At 38.6% G+C, this 20,612-nt stretch overlaps 1 protein-coding gene across 1 annotated transcript; it reads left to right on the forward strand.

Moving 5' to 3' along the window:
• Positions 1 to 11,073: 11,073 nt before the first annotated feature.
• On the forward strand, positions 11,074 to 14,040 carry cckb (cholecystokinin b). The gene is made up of 4 exons (XM_058619374.1): positions 11,074 to 11,162; positions 11,748 to 11,868; positions 12,042 to 12,167; positions 13,511 to 14,040. The coding sequence occupies exons 2-4, from the start codon at positions 11,748 to 11,750 to the stop codon at positions 13,636 to 13,638; spliced, it is 375 nt and encodes a 124-aa protein (XP_058475357.1). The 5' UTR covers positions 11,074 to 11,162; the 3' UTR covers positions 13,639 to 14,040.
• Positions 14,041 to 20,612: the final 6,572 nt, after the last annotated feature.

Below are 20,612 nucleotides of genomic sequence, written 5' to 3' on the forward strand. Positions count from 1 at the left end.
TCCTTCAGTCAGGTCTGATAGTTTTGCTTGACAGGGAATGGGAATGGTTGCTCTACTGTGTATAAATAGTCAGTGTATATTAATAATATACAAACAAAACGGTAACATTTTATAAAAAAAAGCCTGTGACTTACAGTGTAAATACCCAACATGTATCATATAAAAAATGTAATATAATAAAAATACAAAAGTACAATAAAGGAGCATATTTGGTCATTTATAGATGAAGAAAGGAATAATAAATGAAACAAATGTTTATTAATTATTATAATGAATAACATTTTCCAAATGTGTTATTATTCCAAATTTCCACAAGGTGGAACATCTTTCAGTGTCATTTATTTCTTCTTTATTCAAAAACACTATGTAGGTACACAGTACTATAATAGACTTTGCCGTTCCTCTAAAATACTCTGTAGGTTACACGTACTTACAACAGTATACTGATACTACTATTTTTTACTTTATTTTATATTCTCCTGTAGATACTCAGTAATTCAAAAATACTTATGCACTAATGTATTACTCCTTTGCCCTAAATAAGTACCAATTTTACTCCTTTATTGTACTTTATAAGTACATTTTATGTACCGTTCTTACAGAGAAATTACACAGTGAGTCTAGAAGAATTATACAATACATGTTATAAAGTTTTCTTATAAAATTACAATTACAAAAAAAACAAAACAATATAAAATAGTACAACAACAACAATATAATTTGGGTTGAACACACTTTTCAAATGATACAATCACAATATCATAATATATCCTTATTCTCCTCATAATCATCTCCAAAAGCTGACATCACTCTTTAAAATATTATAGTCCATATTTCATGACTTCACGTCTTCAGCAAGAATTCTGTGACTTGATCCAAAAACATCTTGAAACGAACAGGATTCCATTCATTTTTGCCAGAGGAGAAGAATATATAATAATTAAACGTCTGCTGCTTTTGTTATCTTTATTAAAAAATGTGGCATATCATGTATAAAAATGAACACGGGGTTAAATCCAATTATATCTAAAAAAAAAAAGTGGTGAATATAAAGGTTCATATCATGGTTACTGAAATGAAAGCACAGTGAAGTCTGCACATATTTCAGGTCAGAAAGTTTTCAGCAGATGCATAATTAAGGAACACACACACACAAACTTGTTCTTATATCTTAGTGAGGACACATCATAGACATAAAGTCCCTTACCCTTAACCATCACAACTAAGTGCTTAACTCTAAAACCAGGTCTTAACCCTGAAAAAGCCCTTTAAAGTTGTGCAGTGCACTCAAAAATGTCCTCACAAAGATAGATTTGTAAGTTTTGGACTTCATAAAGTACACAAACACACACATGCATTCTTACGCAAGGAAAAAGCAGCAAAAAACTGCTGCTTCTTCTTCTTCTTCTTCCAGAGTTGCGTCCCCAGATACAGTCGATTTTCTAAATAAGAAAGTGGTGCTGTTATACAACCAGTCATCCAGAGAATATGCTGAAGACCACGGCTCACAGGGGCAGTTTGTAGGAATGTAGTTTATAAGAATGTAGCCGAGGGCAAAAAAACTGGCTGCTGTATGCAAATATAAATATAAAATCTGTGCTGCTGTAACTCAATTATATCCTGAGCCAAATGACACCAAGGAATTGTAGATTTACACACGTTCTTCACTTTGGAGCAGATTTCACGTTTTCTTTTGGACAATTTCTACAGAAGCGAATTGCAACCAGCTTCTGTATTATAAAAAGAATTGTCGTAAAAACACACCCCGAAAAAATCTTGCAAAAACAGACCCCAAAAAAAAATCTTGTAAAGTCAGACCCTGAAACGACCATCTTCTATAATCTTGTAAAAAAACGGATTATAGACGTTTATGCTGCCTGACACATAACAGGAAATAAAATGTGCTTCTTCCTGATGTATCCCGGTTCAACACTGTCACGTTTGATCCTTACTTAGATCACATAGACACATTTAAAAGCAGAAAACTGATCACAAATATTACAAACACCTCTACAGTAATGATATTAAACTAATCCTCTCACACTGAGGTCACGTCATGGTCAGAGTTATTAAACCTTATAATAAACCCTCTTTTTTATGTGACATTATATGTTAGAGGCTATTATTATACACATGTGGTCAAACTGTGTGTGTGTTCTTGAATACTGTGCTTTGTTACCACAATAGAAACAATATAACAGTGTACATTCTGAAAATGACAGGAAATGGAGGATAAATCTGGTCAGTTTTTCTCAAGCACGATAAAATAAAGGTATTTATCACATGATTGATGTTAATAGGTGTTTATAAGCTGCCGTAAGCTATAATTTTTCCCAGAAAAGAAAAAAAATTTTTTTTTTTCTCCTTGTATCATTAACTGTGATTAATGTGACTCTGAAGAGCAAAGGTTAAAGGTTACAGACAGTACGAAGTATGTTTTAGTTCACCACGATCTCTACATCATCACAGACATATGCTCCTTTTTACAAACCAGAGGTGGAAAGAGTTACCGAAATATTCTACTCAAGTAAAAAGTACCACTATTTTGATGAGATTTTACTGAAGTACAAGTAAAAGTACTGGTCTAAGTTAAAGTAAAAAAGTAGAAGTTACTTTTTTAACAAGGTAGAGGTTCTTTCTTGTGTCGTGCAAAAATGACAAGGGAACACAAATCTCATTCATCTGTCCTCATCATTCACCTGTCCTCATCATTCACCTGTCCTCATCATTCACCTGTCCTCCTCATTCATCTGTCCTCATCATTCACCTGTCCTCATCATTCACCTGTCCTAAATTTAAACAAAGACAGAAATAGAGGTAAATAAAATAAGATTAGATTAATAAAAAGATGATTAAAAGTAGATTAGAATATGAAGAACACAGAATACATCATGAATAAAATGTGCAAACTACGTTTTTGGATCCTGAGACTGGAGTGGACCTCTTGACTGTCGACTAAATCTTCTCAAGCAGGTGAAACAATGTTTTCATTAACTCAAATCAATACTATTGACCGTCCAGAGAGCCTTTAGTCCAGCAGAGCTTAGGTTTCTGACAAGCTTGTTAATTACTAAGTGATTACAATGAGCAGCCGCAAAGACTCTCTCCTCCTCTCCTCCTCTTCTCCTCTTTCTCTCTTATCAGAGCTGATCTTATCCATCTCTCTCTGTTGTTCCTTCATTCACATCACTCACTCACACTCTCCACGTTCCCCCTTCGCTCTCATGTATCATAATCTCACAGCGTCACAGAGGATTGTTTCAGAGGTCGATTTAATTTCCATTTCTAAATTTAATCAGGTTATATCCTCACGTCTCTCTCTCTCTCTCTCTGAAGAGACGGAGTTATGACAGCAGAAAAACCCAGAGAACAAGAAGATCTGAGCAATTTGCACATAATAATACGTGTGGCCATCTCCATTACGCTGCGGTGAGGTGGGTTCAGCGTCTCATCAGCCCATGTGTCAGATGGGAAGGGATGATGGGGGGAAGCACACAGTGCAATAGGTCTTCCCGTCCTGTCCTTAGTGGTGAACGATCACACAGGAGATTCATTCACAGTGACAACGAGAAAATGGAAACGTTCCATGTGTGGAGATGAAAAGAAATGAAACATCTCCTTTAATAATAACAAGGTTTACAGACGTGATTATTTAAGAATGAGAGCGAAAGAGTGTGTAAACAGGGTCACGTCCTCTGAATGCAGGTGTCTTTTTCCACATCACACTTGAAACTGAATTAATTGTGATTCAAGTGCTGCTGCTGCTGCTGCTGCTGCTGCTGCTGCACGACCTCCACCCACCAGCAACGTCTGCCATTCATCAGTGAACACAGTGAGAGTGAACCTGTACACGAGTGTGTGTGTGTGTGTGTGTGTGTTGAAGCAGCTCCAACACTTGAGCTGAGGATACAGCGTTAAGGCTTCACACGGAGAGGGTTAGTGACAGCGACTGCTCACGATCTATGTGACACTATACGCCCTTTGTCAAGTGTGGCTGGCGACTGCTCTGCATACGACGACTAATTATGTCTGCACTTATGTGGAATTTAAATATAACATTTGAAATTGAACTTTCAAATGTGTGACATTTTGTGCAAAAAGGCAAATTGGAATAGATAGCGAGTTATCGATAGCTTGTATTTGCTCAGTAAACCGGACGTTTCAGCCAAGTGATCAAATAAACTGAGGGCACAACCTCAGATATACAAAAACCTGTGTTTGTCTGTCCCTAGAGTTTTTAGTCTCTGTCCTCCCCAGTGTCTGTGTGGGGTCAGGAGTCAGTTTGTTGGGTAGTCTTTGAGTCCCCAGCTAACAATTTCAGGTTCCCAGAATGTTACCTTTTGGTTGCAGGAACATTCCCTGAAGGTCTCCCCCCCCCCCCCCATATGGAAAGATATGGAACATTTTCCTCACGTTAGTTTTTGGTTGCACATTTGGTTCGGTTTGGTTGTAACTAACCTTAGGAGGCGTCATCTGGACTGGCCTGTATTCCTGTGTTTTTGGGAAACACCTTGACAGATTACATTACATTACATTACATTACATGTCATTTAGCAGACGCTTTTAACCAAAGCGACTTACAATCAGTGCATTTCAACATTTGGGTACAAACAAGAGCTAGAAGTAAGTAAGTGCTTCAAGTAAGCCAAACTATAAAGTGCTATTCATAAGTGTGATGCACAAGTAAGTGCATTTTTTTATTTTTACATCTTAGTCGAGGTAGAGTCGAAAGAGAAGTGTTTTTAGTCGGCGGGCAGCAGAAGATGTGGAGGCTTTCCAGTATCCAGATGTTGACGGGGAACTCGTGCCACCATTTGGGAGCCTGGACAACAAACAGTTGTGAGTTTGACGAGTGACTCTGCGATCCTCTCAGTGTTCACTGATGAATGGCAAATGTTGCTGGTTTGCCGCTGCAGAGCGGAGTGGGCGGGCTGGGGTGTAGGGTTTGATCATGTCCTGGATGTAGACTGGACCGGATCCCTTGACACTACTTGGCTGAAACGTCCTGAGCAAAGATCATCTGTGATGGACTGGTGATCTGTCCAGGGTGTACTGCACCTATCACCCTATGTCAGCTGAGATTGGCACAGCTGCCCCTGTGACACTCATGTAGAGGATAAAGCAGTAGAAGATGGATGGAAGTTAAATGAAAGGATGATCGTTGTCAAGAAACTTGTTCAAAATCAACAAGAGTGAGGGGGGGGGGGGGGGGGGGGGGTACTGTAACACAGAATATTCTATTTTGGGGTGGGATTTGAAGGTGGGGAGAGAGAGTCGGAGTCACAGATGGCTTTGTGGGAGAGACTTCCAGAGATGGGGTTGCACAGCTATAAGCTGCAAACCCCATGGAGAGGAGGTGCAGTGAGGAGCATCATGGAGAACAAGGATCTGAGAGTGTACTGTAGGTGAGAAGGAAGAAGGAGGGGAGAGATGAAGAAATGTGGATAGAACAAAAAAGCCTTGAAGGAATAAGAAGTAGATGTTGGGAGACATGTCAGAATGAGGTTGTAATGATGATCCACACTCAGTAATCAATGACAAGACAAATAACTATATTTGGTAACTTCTAAAGTAGGGTTCTTGTTTATTCTTTGTGGGTTTTGTTTTACCACAGACAGACAAGGAACCATATATGGTACTTTCGTGGACCATGAGAGGACCACTCTCAAACTGTGATATGTGCCTAAAAAGGAGGGGAAACAGACCAAAAACTAGACGAAATTAAAGAAAGCACAAAGAAATCCTGTCATATGACAAATAATGACTTAAAGTAAGTCCTTTAATTGATCAAGACTTAAATAATTAAAGTTTTTGTATTTAATACACAAAAGCAGGAGAAGCAGGAGTTGGGGACGTTAGATTTTTTTTTTTCTTCCTCAGAATAAGCTTATTTTTCTTTGTTGGAAATCTATTTTTTGCAGCGCACGCACACACACACACGCACACACACAAACTCAAACAGGAGTGTACAGTATGTTATGTTCTCGATGACATGCGGCTCCTGCTGGGCTATAAATTATCGGTGTCACAGCTTGACAGAGACAGACATGAAGAAGAGGAGAAGAAGAACTTGAAGAGGAGGAAGAGGAGGAGATGGAGACAAGGAGGCAGAGGGAAGAGGAGGAGGAGGAGGAGATGGAGGCAAAGGGAAGAGGAGAAGAATAAGGATGTGATGCCAACTATTACAAAACATGCAGAACATTGTTTTTTGTAAAGGGTTTGACAGTTTTATCAATTGAATGAAATGAAAATCTTGGTGTTGAGTTCACTGTTGGAAGAAATGGAAGGACATGTCTCATGTCTCCCCCTTACTGTCGTTTTAGTCAGGCTTCCTTCTTCTTACAAACGATAGGTGATGAGTTGATGGTGTAAACCCCTCTGACACAGGACTCGTACCAAACAAAGGGATTTTATTTGGTTACAAGTCAGGCATCAGACCAAGCTCTGCAGCAGCTCGGGAGAATATGTTCCTGACGAATCTCTGAACAATTCTGCCCCAGAAGAGCAAAACTAACCCTACATAGATTATCTAGCATTACATTGTAGGCATCACATGTTCCGACACCCACCTTTCTCCTGTGTCCATGGGTCAACGTGTACTTGAAGTTGATCCATAAATTGGATGCAAGAAGTTTGGACAATATCACCATTGTGTCAAACCATGTCCAGAACAGACCCTCAGCTTCCTGTCATATACAGGATGCATATGTAAAGCGCGTGGTCTGACTCTCATGTGTCCAGAATAAACCTCTTGTCTCATGTTTACTTATTAACGTCCATACGTAATACATTTCAGGATTAAACATTAGCTGTGTTGATGTGTTCTTCATACGCTTCATACACTTACATACACAAAACAGATCAGAAAGTAGAATGTCACCTCAGGATACAGTCAGCCCGACTCTCAACTCTCAAGACACGACTCCTTAACTCGCCTACTCCAGGACGACTGGAGAGAGAGAAGATAATGATTATCATGTTCAACAGGTTGCAAATCTTCTCACACGTGTGCACGCATACATACACACACACACACACACACACACACAATCACTAAAAGTCTACACCTCATGTAAAAACTCAAACACACACACACACACACACACACACACGCCTCTCACACCACATGGTTAATTAATTCTAATTTGAACGGCCGTGGCCTCACCTCCTACACTCCTGCCTTCTGATGGAGCCTGGAGACGACTGCAGCACCAACAGTGAGTGTGAAAGACAGCAAGACTCAGGAATATCAAAGTATATACACTATATATATACATATGTATATATATATATACATATATATATATATATATATGTATATATACTTTGCATGTAATATATATTATTATAAAAAAATAGGCAGCGTGAGTGGATGTGGTGGAGGAGGACACATCGCTCCTCCTGAGTGACAGCTGGGACTTGTGTCCCAGAATTAGTCAGGAAGCTTCATCTCAAATATAATCTTTTTTTTTTTTTTAATAAAAAGAGTGAATATGGCACTTTACATTTGAAAATTCTCTAAAACTGTACAGTAAAAACAATTGATTTGCAGCATGCTAGTAGTTATAGAACACAACCTAGTCCGTCCTGGTCAGTATGTTTTTATTATGTCTCAAATTTTAGATTTGTTCAACAAAAAATGCAAATATGAGACTTTTAATTTGAAAAATGAGCATACTAGTAGACATAGATCTCCTGAACACAACCTAGTCAGTTCTCGTTTCATTACATCTTGAATCTTCACTTTTTTTTTTACAATATATATGTATATATATATAAATATATACATATATAACAATACAAATATAAAAATAGGCTGTGTGAGTGGATGTGGTGGAGGAGGACACATCGATCGCTCTCCCTGAGTGACAGCCGGGACTTGTGTCCCAGAGTTGGACAGGAAGCTCCATGAGAGGCAGCAAGAATTAAAAGTTTTCAGATTTGAAGATCAGGATAAAGTGAAAAAATGATGGCAGCAAACGGCGTAAAACAGACTGTACACACTGAGGCGAGTGTATAATATCTGATACCATTACAGGAGATGAGACTCCAGGGCAGCAGTCATGTCTGGATGGATGAGTGCCCTCCTGCAGCTGTTAGGAAAGAAGAACTTCCTTATACAATAGTTCACACTTTGGCTGCAGCACAGTTTATGCTGCAGTGCCTCAGCATTGATTTACAGCAGATAGATATTTTTTTATTGCCCTAAAGAAGTTATCGTCGGTAGGGCAAAATTAAAGGATTGAAGGTTTGGCTGTAGTGAAATGATGTGTAACACCAAGTAACCTTATATATGAACATTAAAGTGACACAGTACCGAGTACACAAGGAAAAAGAAAACTATTGTGGCCACTTAAGTACAAGCTCACTAACACAACCTACACCTGTTTAAGTCTATGACATTTTCCCTCACCATAGCTGTTTTGCGACTGAAAAATGGTGTTTGTGTCACTTTGTGAACCGCTAACTCCCCCAGATCCAAAGTCCATAGAGAAAACAAACGATTTTACGTCCAAGCACAGAAGAGCTGTTGATCCACTGCTGCCTCCATCAACAAGTCTGTAAATCAGCGTGCACTCTTTTGTGATTTATTCTGTGTTTGATATCTTTCGTTCAGATTTATTCAAGTGAAACAAACTGACCTTTGGTGTGGGGGAGAGGGAGCGCTTTATAAGCATCAGTTTCCATACGGAAAAGGTTTTCTAATGGTGATATAACGAAACGGTAAACACATTGTTAAGGAAAGGAAAGCAACTTTATTGTCATTATACTGGTATTGTACAACGAGATGTCGAGGTCAGATGGAGGGTTGATCAGAGAGCCGCTGCGACTGAGCACGCCGCCACAAGGGACCAACCTGACCGAATGTAATTAACATTCTAACATGTTTTGATAAGACCTTATAGGTTAAATTCAGTTCTTCCAACAATATGTTAGTACCTCAGACAACCAAACAAGACCTTTGTTGTCATGGTTACAATAGTAAACACATGCAGTCGGCAAGAAAAGAGAAAAAAGCTAATTTGAAATTTCTCTAAAACTGTACATTAAAAACATTTGATTCAACTTAGTCATTCCTGGTCAGAAATGATGGACATTCTTGTTTTTATTACATCTCAAATTTTACATTTGTTCGATAAAAAGCGAATATGGGATCTTTTACTTTGAAATTTCTCTTAAACTGTACAGTAAAAATACTTTTAACTTACATTTTCTCTAAGATTGTGCAGTAAAAAGACTGATTAGCAGTAAGCTAATAGACATAGATGTCCTGAACACAACTTATGGACATTTGTGTTTTTATTACGTCTCAAATTTGAGACAAAGTCCAAACAAGAACGAGGAGTTAATTATTCAAATATGAGCCACTTCTGTGTGTGTTTGCTTCTTAGTTTGCTTACAGGCGTTCCAATGGAAATGTTCTGTCTCACACATTACTTTCATGCATTAATTCAGTCTGACTCATCCAGTGGTGTCTCAATTAGAATTTAAAATAAACTCAACAGGCTTTGGCTTCACTTAATAAATATGTAACGACTGGTTCACCAGCAGGACACACACACTCATCACTTTTGAAAATATGGCCCTGTATAATGTTTACTAGCGTTATCTGTTCCTTGACTTTTGATTTATGTTATATATATTTATGTTATCTTAGTAAAATCTAATGTAGCATATATATTATATATTATTGACTTTGCACACAGAAATTAAATTATTCCACGCTGTGATAACTTTCTATATCCTTCTCCTGCTTTGTTGAGTGTCAACAATCCTTTTCTCAAGACTAAACTGATTTCATTTGGTTTTGGTACGATGCTTCCCAAAATTACTGTACAGTAAAAATGTCTGATTTTCAGTTTGCTATTAGACATAGATGTCCTGTACACAACCTGCTCAGTCCTCGTCAGAATTCATGGAAATGGCTGTTTTATTACATCTTAAATCTTCAATTTTTTCTGATAAAAAGAGGAAATACGGGACTTTTAATTTGAAATTTCCCTAAAATTGTACAGTAAAAATGTCTGATTTTCAGTATACTAGTAGATAGATAGATAGTACATAGATCTCCTGAACACAATCTAGTCAGTCTTGGTCAGAACTTGTGGAAATATATGTTTTTGTTACTTGTCAAATTTTAGAAAATATGGGACTTTTAATTTGAAATTTAAAAATGATTATCCTCCCCTGTATAAATGTAATTGTTTCAAAAGCTTTTTCAAACATCCTAGTTTTATTTTGGATACTTCCATTATTTGACTTAGCACACAGGTAAAAGGAGTTTAATGTTTAATCTGTTGATTTTATTTTGATATAATAAATAAATAGTGATAAAATAATAGGACCGTTAAAAGTAAAAAAGTTTTCTTTAAAACACTTATAATTAAAATATAAGAGAGACAGAGAGAGAGATGACAACACACCATTGGTTAGAATTAGGTTTAGGTTAAGGTTGAGTTAAGGTATGTAGGTGAGATGGTTAAGGTTAGGGTTAGGGACTAGGAAATGCATGATGTCTATACAAGTGTCCTCACTGAGACGGCTATGCAAGAATGTGTGTGTGTGTGTGTGTGTGTGTGTGTGTGTTTGCGTGTGTGCGTGTGTGTGTGTGTGTGTGTGTGTGTGAGAGAGAGAGAGAGAGAGAGAGAGAGAGAGAGAGAGAGAGAGAGAGAGAGGCTGGGAGGGAAAGGTGAGAATATGAAGATTGTGCAGATGAGATTCTTGTTTCTGCCTCTGGACACATTTTTAAGTGTGGACATCCGCTTACGTCTGACGTGTGTGTGTGTGTACAAATACACACCCACGCATTTCTACACACACACACACACACATATATATGTATATATATATATATATATATATATATATATATATATACCATTAATGCATGTCAAACAAGCAGCTCCATGGTGTTGAATTTTATTACGAGTAAACAGACCATAAAACTGAAGCACAGTTGTTAAGTTGTTGAGGTTAGAAGCGATACATTCATATCAGGGCTCGTGGACACACACGCACGCGCACACGCACGCGCGCGCGCACACACACACACACACACAGAGCAGGGAGTATAAAAGGGGCATCCTTCCCACTCAGTGGAGAAGAACTCTTGTCACTCTCACTCACACACTCCTCCTGCACGCTGAACCTCTTCTCTCACGGTAAGACGACCACTTTCTTTTTTCCTTTCCTTTTAAAAATAAATAAATGTTATGTAACAGACAGATCATTTTATGATGTACATTTTTTTTCTTCTTCTTCATAATGTGGTTGGATTTGAAATGTGAAGGAAATTCCCATTAAACACATTAATGCATGGGAAATGTATATATTTAGTTTTCATTTTGCAAATATTTCTTTTTAAAACTATGTGTGAAGAAAGACGATTGATCGCTTCACTGTTTTTAATTCTATTTCTAGAATTTTTATTCCCAGAGAAACAAAAAAAGGACATTTTCTTTGTTTTTTTCTTTCTGCATTGATGAATAAAGTCAAAGTTGAGCTGCTGAGTTTTCCTCAGGATGTGAGGCTGACACTGACACTGTGAATATACACACTGCTGATTCCCTCACGCTCTCGCTGCAGAGTGATGATCAGGTGTGAAGGAGCGGATACGACAGACTCAGTCTCAGCCGTAGTTCCCTCACTGTGGAAGACGATTAGAGACAAGGACACACACTGGATTCCAACATGTCTCAGCTGACCATTCTGTCTGTGTGTGTGTGTGTGTGTTTCTCTCTCTTCAGATGAGTGCCAGGCTGTGTGTGTGTGTCGTGTTGGCCGTCCTGTGTGTGAGCTGTTTGGGGCTCCCTCTCTCCTCTCAGCCCCCAGACGAGGGCCAGCGCTCCATCTCCCCTCTCTCTGAAGGTACAGTACTAAAGACATCCTACTTTTTTTACTAATATTACAGTAAGTTTCCATATATATGTATATATATTAATATATATATATATATATATATATATATATATATATATATATATACATATTTATGTGTATATATATATGGATATATATTTTGTGTGTGTGTGTGTGCGCAGCCCTCAGCCCCCACCTCCGACAGAGCCGCTCTGCGCCCCAGCTGAAAGCTCTTCCTGTGGGTGAGGACGGAGACTCTCGGGCCAACCTCAGTGAGCTGCTGGCAAGACTCATCTCCTCCAGGAAAGGTGTGTGTGTGTCCTTCTATTTTCTGACAAACTCTTAAAGGACACAATGTGCAGACAAGTGTGTGTGTGTGTGTGTGTGTGTGAGTATAAAAAAACATCTGGAAACAACAATATTTAACATTTTCTGAGAGTGCTTTCCATTCTCCTCCTCCCCTCAGTGTTGTTTTTTGCTAATTACTGGAATCAGTGTGCAGCCAGCTCTGTAAAATGAATTAGTGGCTCTGAAAAGCTTTTGTGGGCTGAAAGAGCATGTATTAGTTCAGTTCATTCCTTCCGGTCCTTTGTGTTTGCAAACACTTTTCCCCTTTTCCTGTATTCCCCTGAATTTCACAACAAGCAAACCTCACGCAGCCTCATCTCGACGGGAGGAATATCAACATCCATGATTAGAAAGTGACAGTAAATGACAAAAAGTTGCTGCACAAAATAAAATTATCTGCACACAGATTGATCTGAATTCTTGTTACATGTTTCACAGAGTGAAGAGGTCGAGCTGAAAAGTTCTGAAAAACAGGAAAAACTTAATTCAGACAGCATAGCCTTAAAAAAAAGGGGGCATAAGGGCATGTTAACATGTGATGGAGGGGGGGTGTGGGTGCGTGTGTGTCTCAGGTGGAGGAGGATGGAGGATGGAGGTGGGGTGTGTATTCATGCACTCACTGTTCACTTGCCTGCTTTGGTGTAGGAGGTGTCGTTATCGAGCCTTCTGCAGAAGCGGGTCTGTGTTTATGTGTGTGTGTGTGTGTGTGTGTGTAGGAGGATGTGGGTGGAGTGAAAGCAGCAGCATCTCTGCGAGTGTATGAGTGTGTGTATGAGTGTGTGTGTGTGTGTGTGTGTGTGCGTGCGATTGATTCCCAAACAGAACAGATAGCAATCGTGTTCCTCTTGACTTGGAAAGACATAGAAAAAACAACAAATTGGACAGAGAATCAGTGACATTTTAAAGGACAGGAGGTCAGAGATTGAAAGTGTGTGTGTGTGTGTGTGTGTGTGGGGGGGGGGGGTAAATTAGACATGGACATGGACACACACACAGAGGAAGAGGAGGAGAGTTAATAGTATGTTGTCAGCTGCTGCTGGAACATGTAACGGTCAGTATAATCACAGTGTCACGAAGAAAAACCAGTTAACCAGCTAAGGAAAAAGAAGCACAATCTAACCTAATCTAATCTAATCTAAACAACAGAGTTATTACATGTGGAACAAACTGAGCACAAACCTGAAATAACTTTAAAAAGTTGCAAAACTGACCGAAGTTCAACCTGTACAACAGAACTTTGACATTGCCTCACTGCCTTGCTCTCCTCCTCCTCTTCCTCCCCTCCTCCTCCTCCTCCTCACAGCCGCTGTGCGCAGAGACCCCACGGCGAACAGCAGAGGCAGTGCCAACCACCGGATAGCAGACAGAGACTACATGGGCTGGATGGACTTCGGCCGCCGCAGCGCAGAGGAGTACGAGTATTCCTCGTAAACGTGGAGTCACAGCTCATTCTCCTCTCTCTCTCTCTCTCTCTCTCTCTCTCTCTCTCTCTCTCTCTGTGTGTGTGTGTGTGTGTGGGCAAACAAGAAAAAAAGAGGATGTGGGTGTGGTGGGGGGGGAACCCTGTGCAAGCTGGCTCCTCACTGTCTCACACTAAGAGTCTATTTATGATGTATTTGTTGTACATTTGTTTGTAAAACTGTAATAATGCAATATACATTATGCCAAATTTTGCAGAAAAGCTCTCACTGTTATCACGGTTTTGTTTTTGTTTGTTTATGGTTTTTCTCCAGGTTTTTCCTTTATGGTTATTTTATTTGGGGGTTGGAAAGGACAGGGACGTGTCCGGGTCTGTGGACACTTAACTGGACTGAATAAAGATTGAAAATGTCACTGTCTGCAGATGAATTCTTCAAAAATGATGACTCACGGATGTTCAGTAGGTGGGATTAACGCGGTAAACGGTGGATAATCTGAACACAGATGACGACAGGAGTTCTTACACGACATAAACTTGTCCTTACAGACTTCACCGACATTGACATATGTTTTGTTTCCATGAAAACATGTCCCAAATTTGAAAGATTCTGTAAACTCATTAACTGCTATAAAGCAGGTGCAGGTGTCACCGCAGAGGGATAAGACGGTGCAACTTGATGACGTAAAAATCGATATAGCAACCTTTCCACCTCGCTCAAGTGGGGGAAACAAAGAATTAATGTGATATTTAATGACCTTTAATTTTTCCGTGTTTCCATTAAGGTGTTGAAAATGCACATAAAAACAGGTGATGTCAGGTCATTAGGCGAGAAGCTGTTGACTGTATGACTCATAGTAAGATAAACAAACGTCTGTGTTTAGTAAAAAACATGAAACATTATGTCCCATTTGATCAGTTTAGCTGCTAACATTTTGGAAGAAAGACATTTTTTTTAATGTGTTACCATCTGGAATAATCGTCTCTAATCATAAACTTCTGAAACTTCTCCTTAATTTCTGGAAAGCCAGAAATGAACCCTCACCAGAGCTGAAACATTCATTTATTTGCAGCTACCACCAGTTTAACACTGATCGCCATGTGATAAACGTATTACAGAAGCGCGAGTAGAGCTTTGATTTACTCACGTTTATTCTCTCTAGTTGAGTTTCCATTACAGTTGTTTGGCAAAATAAAAGCAATATTTAAGTAGTACAAGTTTCCATTGAGGGATGTTTTATATATGAGCCGTAATTCTCGTGAAAGTCTAGTCTTGCGACATCTCAGTTTTTCTCGTAAAATCTCGTGCCACGAGATGGGCGAAATCATTTTGCGTTACCATGGTTTTAGAACAGTGATCTCAATTTTCCCTTCTTCTGTTGCTGTGATTGATGAAAACCACCTCATGAGAGCGTCAAAAATGTTTTTTATTGCGCATCTCCAGGGGCAGCAGACACATCTGCCATCTGTACTGATGTCAGACACATCATGACGTCACATCAAATGCAAGAGATATACTTGACGGATGTGAATATCGTGTCTAAAATGGGGTAAAGTTAAATGATTTAAGTCAGCTTCCTTTGAATTTAGAAAAATAATTTCACAGTGTCAAAAAATGTGCTTTGTTCATTATCACCTTTAAAAATAAGACTTCAGACGTCTCCAGAAGTCTCCCACGGGACCTGTCATTCCTCCATCATCCTCTGAATTATCTTATACATACATTTTACATACTATAAAAATGTAAAATGTATGTATTTTATTAATCACCTAGTCATCTTACGATTATTCACAGGAACGAACGTGTCAAGAGGTTGCCGCTGCCTTTATGGTGCAATCCAGACAAAGCCAAGACGTGTCAAAGTTCAGCTTCTTTGTCTGATGCAAAACGAAGAAATGAAATGTGGTAGCTGTGGTGGATTCAGGAGAAAATGACAGATGCTATGCAGCCACACAGGAGATGGAAATCAGTGAATGCATCATTCAAGGATGTTTACAAGCTGTGCCCTGTTTGTTTGTGAGAATAAATCCAGTGACGTGTAACTGACACTGTTAGATTTTTAACTCTGAATTCACCGTGAAAACTGATAAGAGAGAGATGTGACTAATCAAAGAAACACAGACGAATCAGTTCAACCTGAGGAGGATAAGGATATGACAGAGAGGAAGAAGAAGAAGAGGATGAGGACGGTGACAGTGGCAGCTAATTACGCTGCTCCTATAGCCCCTGCTGTTAAGTGAAAGATGTGTCTGTGTGAGTGAAAGTTGGAGAGAGAGAGAGGATCGATGAACAAAGCAGAATGTGTGAATTATTCAGAGAGGTGGTTTGAAATGCCTCAGGGGGAGAAAAAGAGGGTTTACTGTGTGTGTGTGTGTGTGTGTGTGTGTGTGTGCTCCGACTTCGATTGAGATCAAACTTGAATTAAAAACAAAATATACAGAGACTTGAGATTCTGAGGTCGCCGTGGGAATGGACTCTAACTTTGTGTCCAAAGAACTGAGGCTCCACAGAGATTCACTGTTAAAGGTTTTTAAAATGTCTGTCCATTATCTGATGACCTTTTGAGAAAAGTGAGGACATTTAGGCCTGTGCTCACAACTTTAAAGGGCTTTTTTGGGGGGGTTTGGGGTTTGGTTAGGTTTCAGTTAAGGGATAGACATTTAGTTTTGATGGTTAGGTTAGAGCAGGGGTCTGCAAATAAAAGTAATCTGGAGCCGCAAAAATCCATTTTACCCTTAAAATTAAGATAATATCACATATACTTTTTTTCATACCTATGTATCTCATACAAAATAATGATAGTTTGTTGCATTTATGAAATTTAAGAACCACAAAAAGAAAACTGTTGACATGTGATTGCAGTTTATAGCCAACCTTTAATACCTAAGTGGAGAAAAAAACTACTTTGGTATTTCTATTTGACTCAAAAAATATTAAAACACTTTTATTTATCACCTTATCAAATTTCAGGTCTGTTTTTACAAGGTATTTTTTTCATGGTCTGTTGTGTGTGGGACATAATCAACTTTATTACCAAGCAGTTACTGATTGGTGGAGTGATTTGCTTTGGAAATAATACAATATTAATATTAGCTCTTTCGGACAACTCTATTATTATTATTTTCAATCTGAACATGTGGTATATTAAAAGAAAAAAAAAAAAAAAAACACTAAAGCATTGCACCATAGACAAAAAATAATGGAGAGACTTAAATCAATCGTAAATCAGTGCATTTTTCATTGCCTGCACTTGAACATGAGCTAATGAGCTACGGCAGATGCAAATGAATACGTGAGTGGATGAACAATGCGTTAAAAATACAAAGCTGGAAGAGCATAACTCCAATCCAAGTTGCAAAGAGCTGATTGTGTTCCACATCTCTGAAGTCAAGTGATGTCAGTATTGACAGGTATAGAATCCAGAAAAACAAGTGCATGTTGTGGAGTCAGGAACTCTCAGGAACCTCAAGAACTCTCAGTTTGGTTTGGAATGTGTTCAATGAAATTGATGTGGACATGATGTGGACATGTGCTGGACGTGGTCAGTCGTCATGGAGGACAATTCAAGCACTCTCACATTCATCATCACAACAGTGCTCTGGTTTTGTGTGCTAATGGCCGAAGCCACATTACTCATGAAAGTAACATGAGCTGCGAGTGTGTTGTTGATATGAATGATGATGCAGTGACAGCGATGAGAACATGATCCGAGCTCATCCTGAAACTGCTTTAAAAACACTTTGATTCTCTGCATGTTCTAGGTGTTTACCTGCTCCGACACACCTGATTCAAATACACGGCTCGCTATCAGGCGTCTGTGGAGCTCAGTGACAAGCTGAACATCTGAATCAGGTGTGTTTTAAAACATTAAGGGAGGGGAAGTGGATCCCAAGGAACAGGACTGAGAAACCCTGGAATAATATCAAATGTTTTATTTTGTTTAGACCACGGCCTCAATTGAACAGGAAGTCGCCACTTTTTGAATTTGGTGTCCATATTGGCCATTTGCACCCTACGTAAGTGAACAAACTTGACCCAACAGTCATGTCATAGTATAGTATGTAGAGATATGTATGTTTCACTTGTAGATACAGAACTACCAATATTGAACTCTGAAAAAGGAAAAAAAACTTGAAAATCGTCTATACTATAGTATGTCGTCCAAAATCGGTTAAAAAATTCATAGTATAGTATGTCGTCTAAAATCGGTCAAAAAAGTCATACTATATAGTATGTCGTCCAAAATCAGTCAAAAAATAATAGGATAGTATGTCGTCTAAAATCGGTCAAAAAAATTCATAGTATAGTATGTTGTCCAAAATCGGTGAGAAAAGATATAGTATGTCATCTACATTAACACCAAAACTTATAAGGATTGCAGAGGGCACTTGTTCCAACCAGGGCTTGAACCCAGATCTTCCATGTTTAAGGGAAGAGTGCTAACCACTACACCAACCTTGTTGCCCTAAACAATGCTCTATCATCATCATATAGCATGTGGTCTAAAATCGCCCAAAAAAGTCATAGTATAGTATGTCGTCCAAAATTGTCCAAAAAAGTCATAGTATAGCACGTCGTCAAAAATCAGTCAAAAACGTCATAGTATAGTATGTCGTTCAAAATCGCCCAAAAAAGTCATAGTATAGCATGTCGTCCAAAATCGGTCAAAAACGTGATAGTATAGTATGTCGTCAAAAATCAGTCAAAAACGTCATAGTATAGTATGTCGTTCAAAATCGCCCAAAAAAGTCATAGTATAGCATGTCGTCCAAAATCGGTCAAAAACGTGATAGTATAGTATGTCGTCTAAAATCGGTCAAAAAGGTCATAGTATAGTATGTCGTCTAAAATCAGTCAAAAAATTCATAGTATAGTATGTCTTTCAAAATCGGTCAAAAACGTGATAGTATAGTATGTCGTCTAAAATCGGTCAAAAAGGTCATAGTATAGTATGTCGTCTAAAATCAGTCAAAAAATTCATAGTATAGTATGTCGTCTAAAATCGGTCAAAAAAGTCATAGTATAGTATGTCGTCTAAAATCGGTCAAAAAAGTCATAGTATAGTATGTCGTCTAAAATCGGTCAAAAAAGTCATAGTATAGTATGTCGTCTAAAATCGGTCAAAAAGGTCATAGTATAGTATGTCGTCTAAAATCGGTCAAAAAAGTCATACTATGGGCAGTGTTAGCTCACTTGGTAGAGCTGCTGTCCTCTGTTGAGGTGACAATCCTCAGTGCAGGTTTGAATCTCGCATTGGAATGTTCCCTGTCTCCGTTTCCTCTCTCTCTGCACTAAACTATCGAAAAAGGCATACGTATGTCGTCTAAAATCAGTCTTGAAAGTCATACTATAGTATGTTGCAACAAAGTGTCGTAGTTTAGTCTGAGCCGGGAGTTGAACCCACTTCCTTTGAGTTGAAAGACTGTGTTTTATGGGCTTTCCCATGCCCCAAAACTCCTGTTTCTATGCAACCACATCAGAGGGGCCAACGAAAATGGAAAAAAACGCTTTTATCACGTGACGTTTTTTCAAAATGTTTCACATACATGAAGAACAGTTGGTACACATGTCAATCATGTCAGGATGATCCAATAAGTTCATGAGAACTTTGCCGTAAGTCCTACAGGAAGGCCGCCATCTTGGGTTGAACGGCCATTATTGGGGTGATTTTGGCGATTTGGCACGTCTGGTATTTGAACAAGCTTTTCCTCAAGCTTTAATGCGATCATCTTCAAGTCAGAAAAAAGTGGTATCAGATCATCCCTCGTCAACATACACACTCAACTTCTCAACTGGTTGTGTGAATTTGACCATTTAGTCCTAATATTTACCAATTACAGGATACAAGACGCTGGGAATGTTGTTTTCTCAGGTATATAAATATTGATCCCATCTATAAACACCTATTTCATGATAGATTAATTATTCCAATTAGCTTGGCTGCCAGACTGACATTTTAGGATTATTGCTCACCTCTCGTTCACCTGATGGCTAATAAAAGTTTAATAAACAGCCCTCGTCATTTCCCCTTGGAAACACAAATGTTATACGTGACTTATTATGACTGTGCCAATATGAACCAATGCATAAATGCATTGTGCTTCACATAATAATGAGCGATTCTCATGCAAATAGTGAGCTCCATCTGCTGGAGGTAGAGGCAAACAATGACTCTTTTCCTTTTTAATGATTGCCCCAGTTTTGAGCAGATATGGGAGTCAAAGTCAAGTCCAAAGTCAGTCTTGCATGAATCAAGAGAGTCAAGTTGGTTTTAAATCATGTACGTACAGATTGTTGACTGTGCTTTATAAATAAAGTTGGATTAGATTGGATTGGATTAAATCAAGCAAGTCGATTTGTATGAATAGAGAAGATGGTGATTTCCCAGATATTCCACATTTATTATGGTAAAAAAAAGAGGTTTTATCAGTAACAGAAACAGTGTCACTCATACAACGTAAGAACAGTGTCATGGTCCCACATACAACTGAAAACAGATTGAATTAACATCAATAAAATGAAAATAAATAGAACTGCAGAGCCTAAAATGTAAATGGTGTGCATTGTGCGACTCAAATCAAAAGAAGAAAACCACACAAGTACATAATTTTTTTTTCTGATGACTTTTTAATTGGAAAAGCCCCTGATTACATGCTCACCCACATACTTTCAGTGATGTGTGGATCATGGTTCTGCATTACATATAATAATTGATTTTTAAGTTCATTGATAGTGAACTGTGTGTGTAGTTAGTGTGAGACAGAAAACAGTTTAAATATATTTTTTTAAATCAATAATGGTTGTAACAGGTGCTTCACACCCTTAATCCAACACATGATAAACATTACGTTACATAAATATTAAAAAGTGATGGTCGAGGCACTGTATTGCTTTATTTCTCCAAGGAATCCTCAAAAAGGAAAATGTCCAAACGCACCTGATCACTTCCCTCGGCCTTCTCTGTATCGATCTGTTCAATCCAGTGGA

Source organism: Solea solea, chromosome 20 (assembly GCF_958295425.1).
Source record: "Solea solea chromosome 20, fSolSol10.1, whole genome shotgun sequence".
NCBI lineage: Eukaryota > Metazoa > Chordata > Actinopteri > Pleuronectiformes > Soleidae > Solea > Solea solea.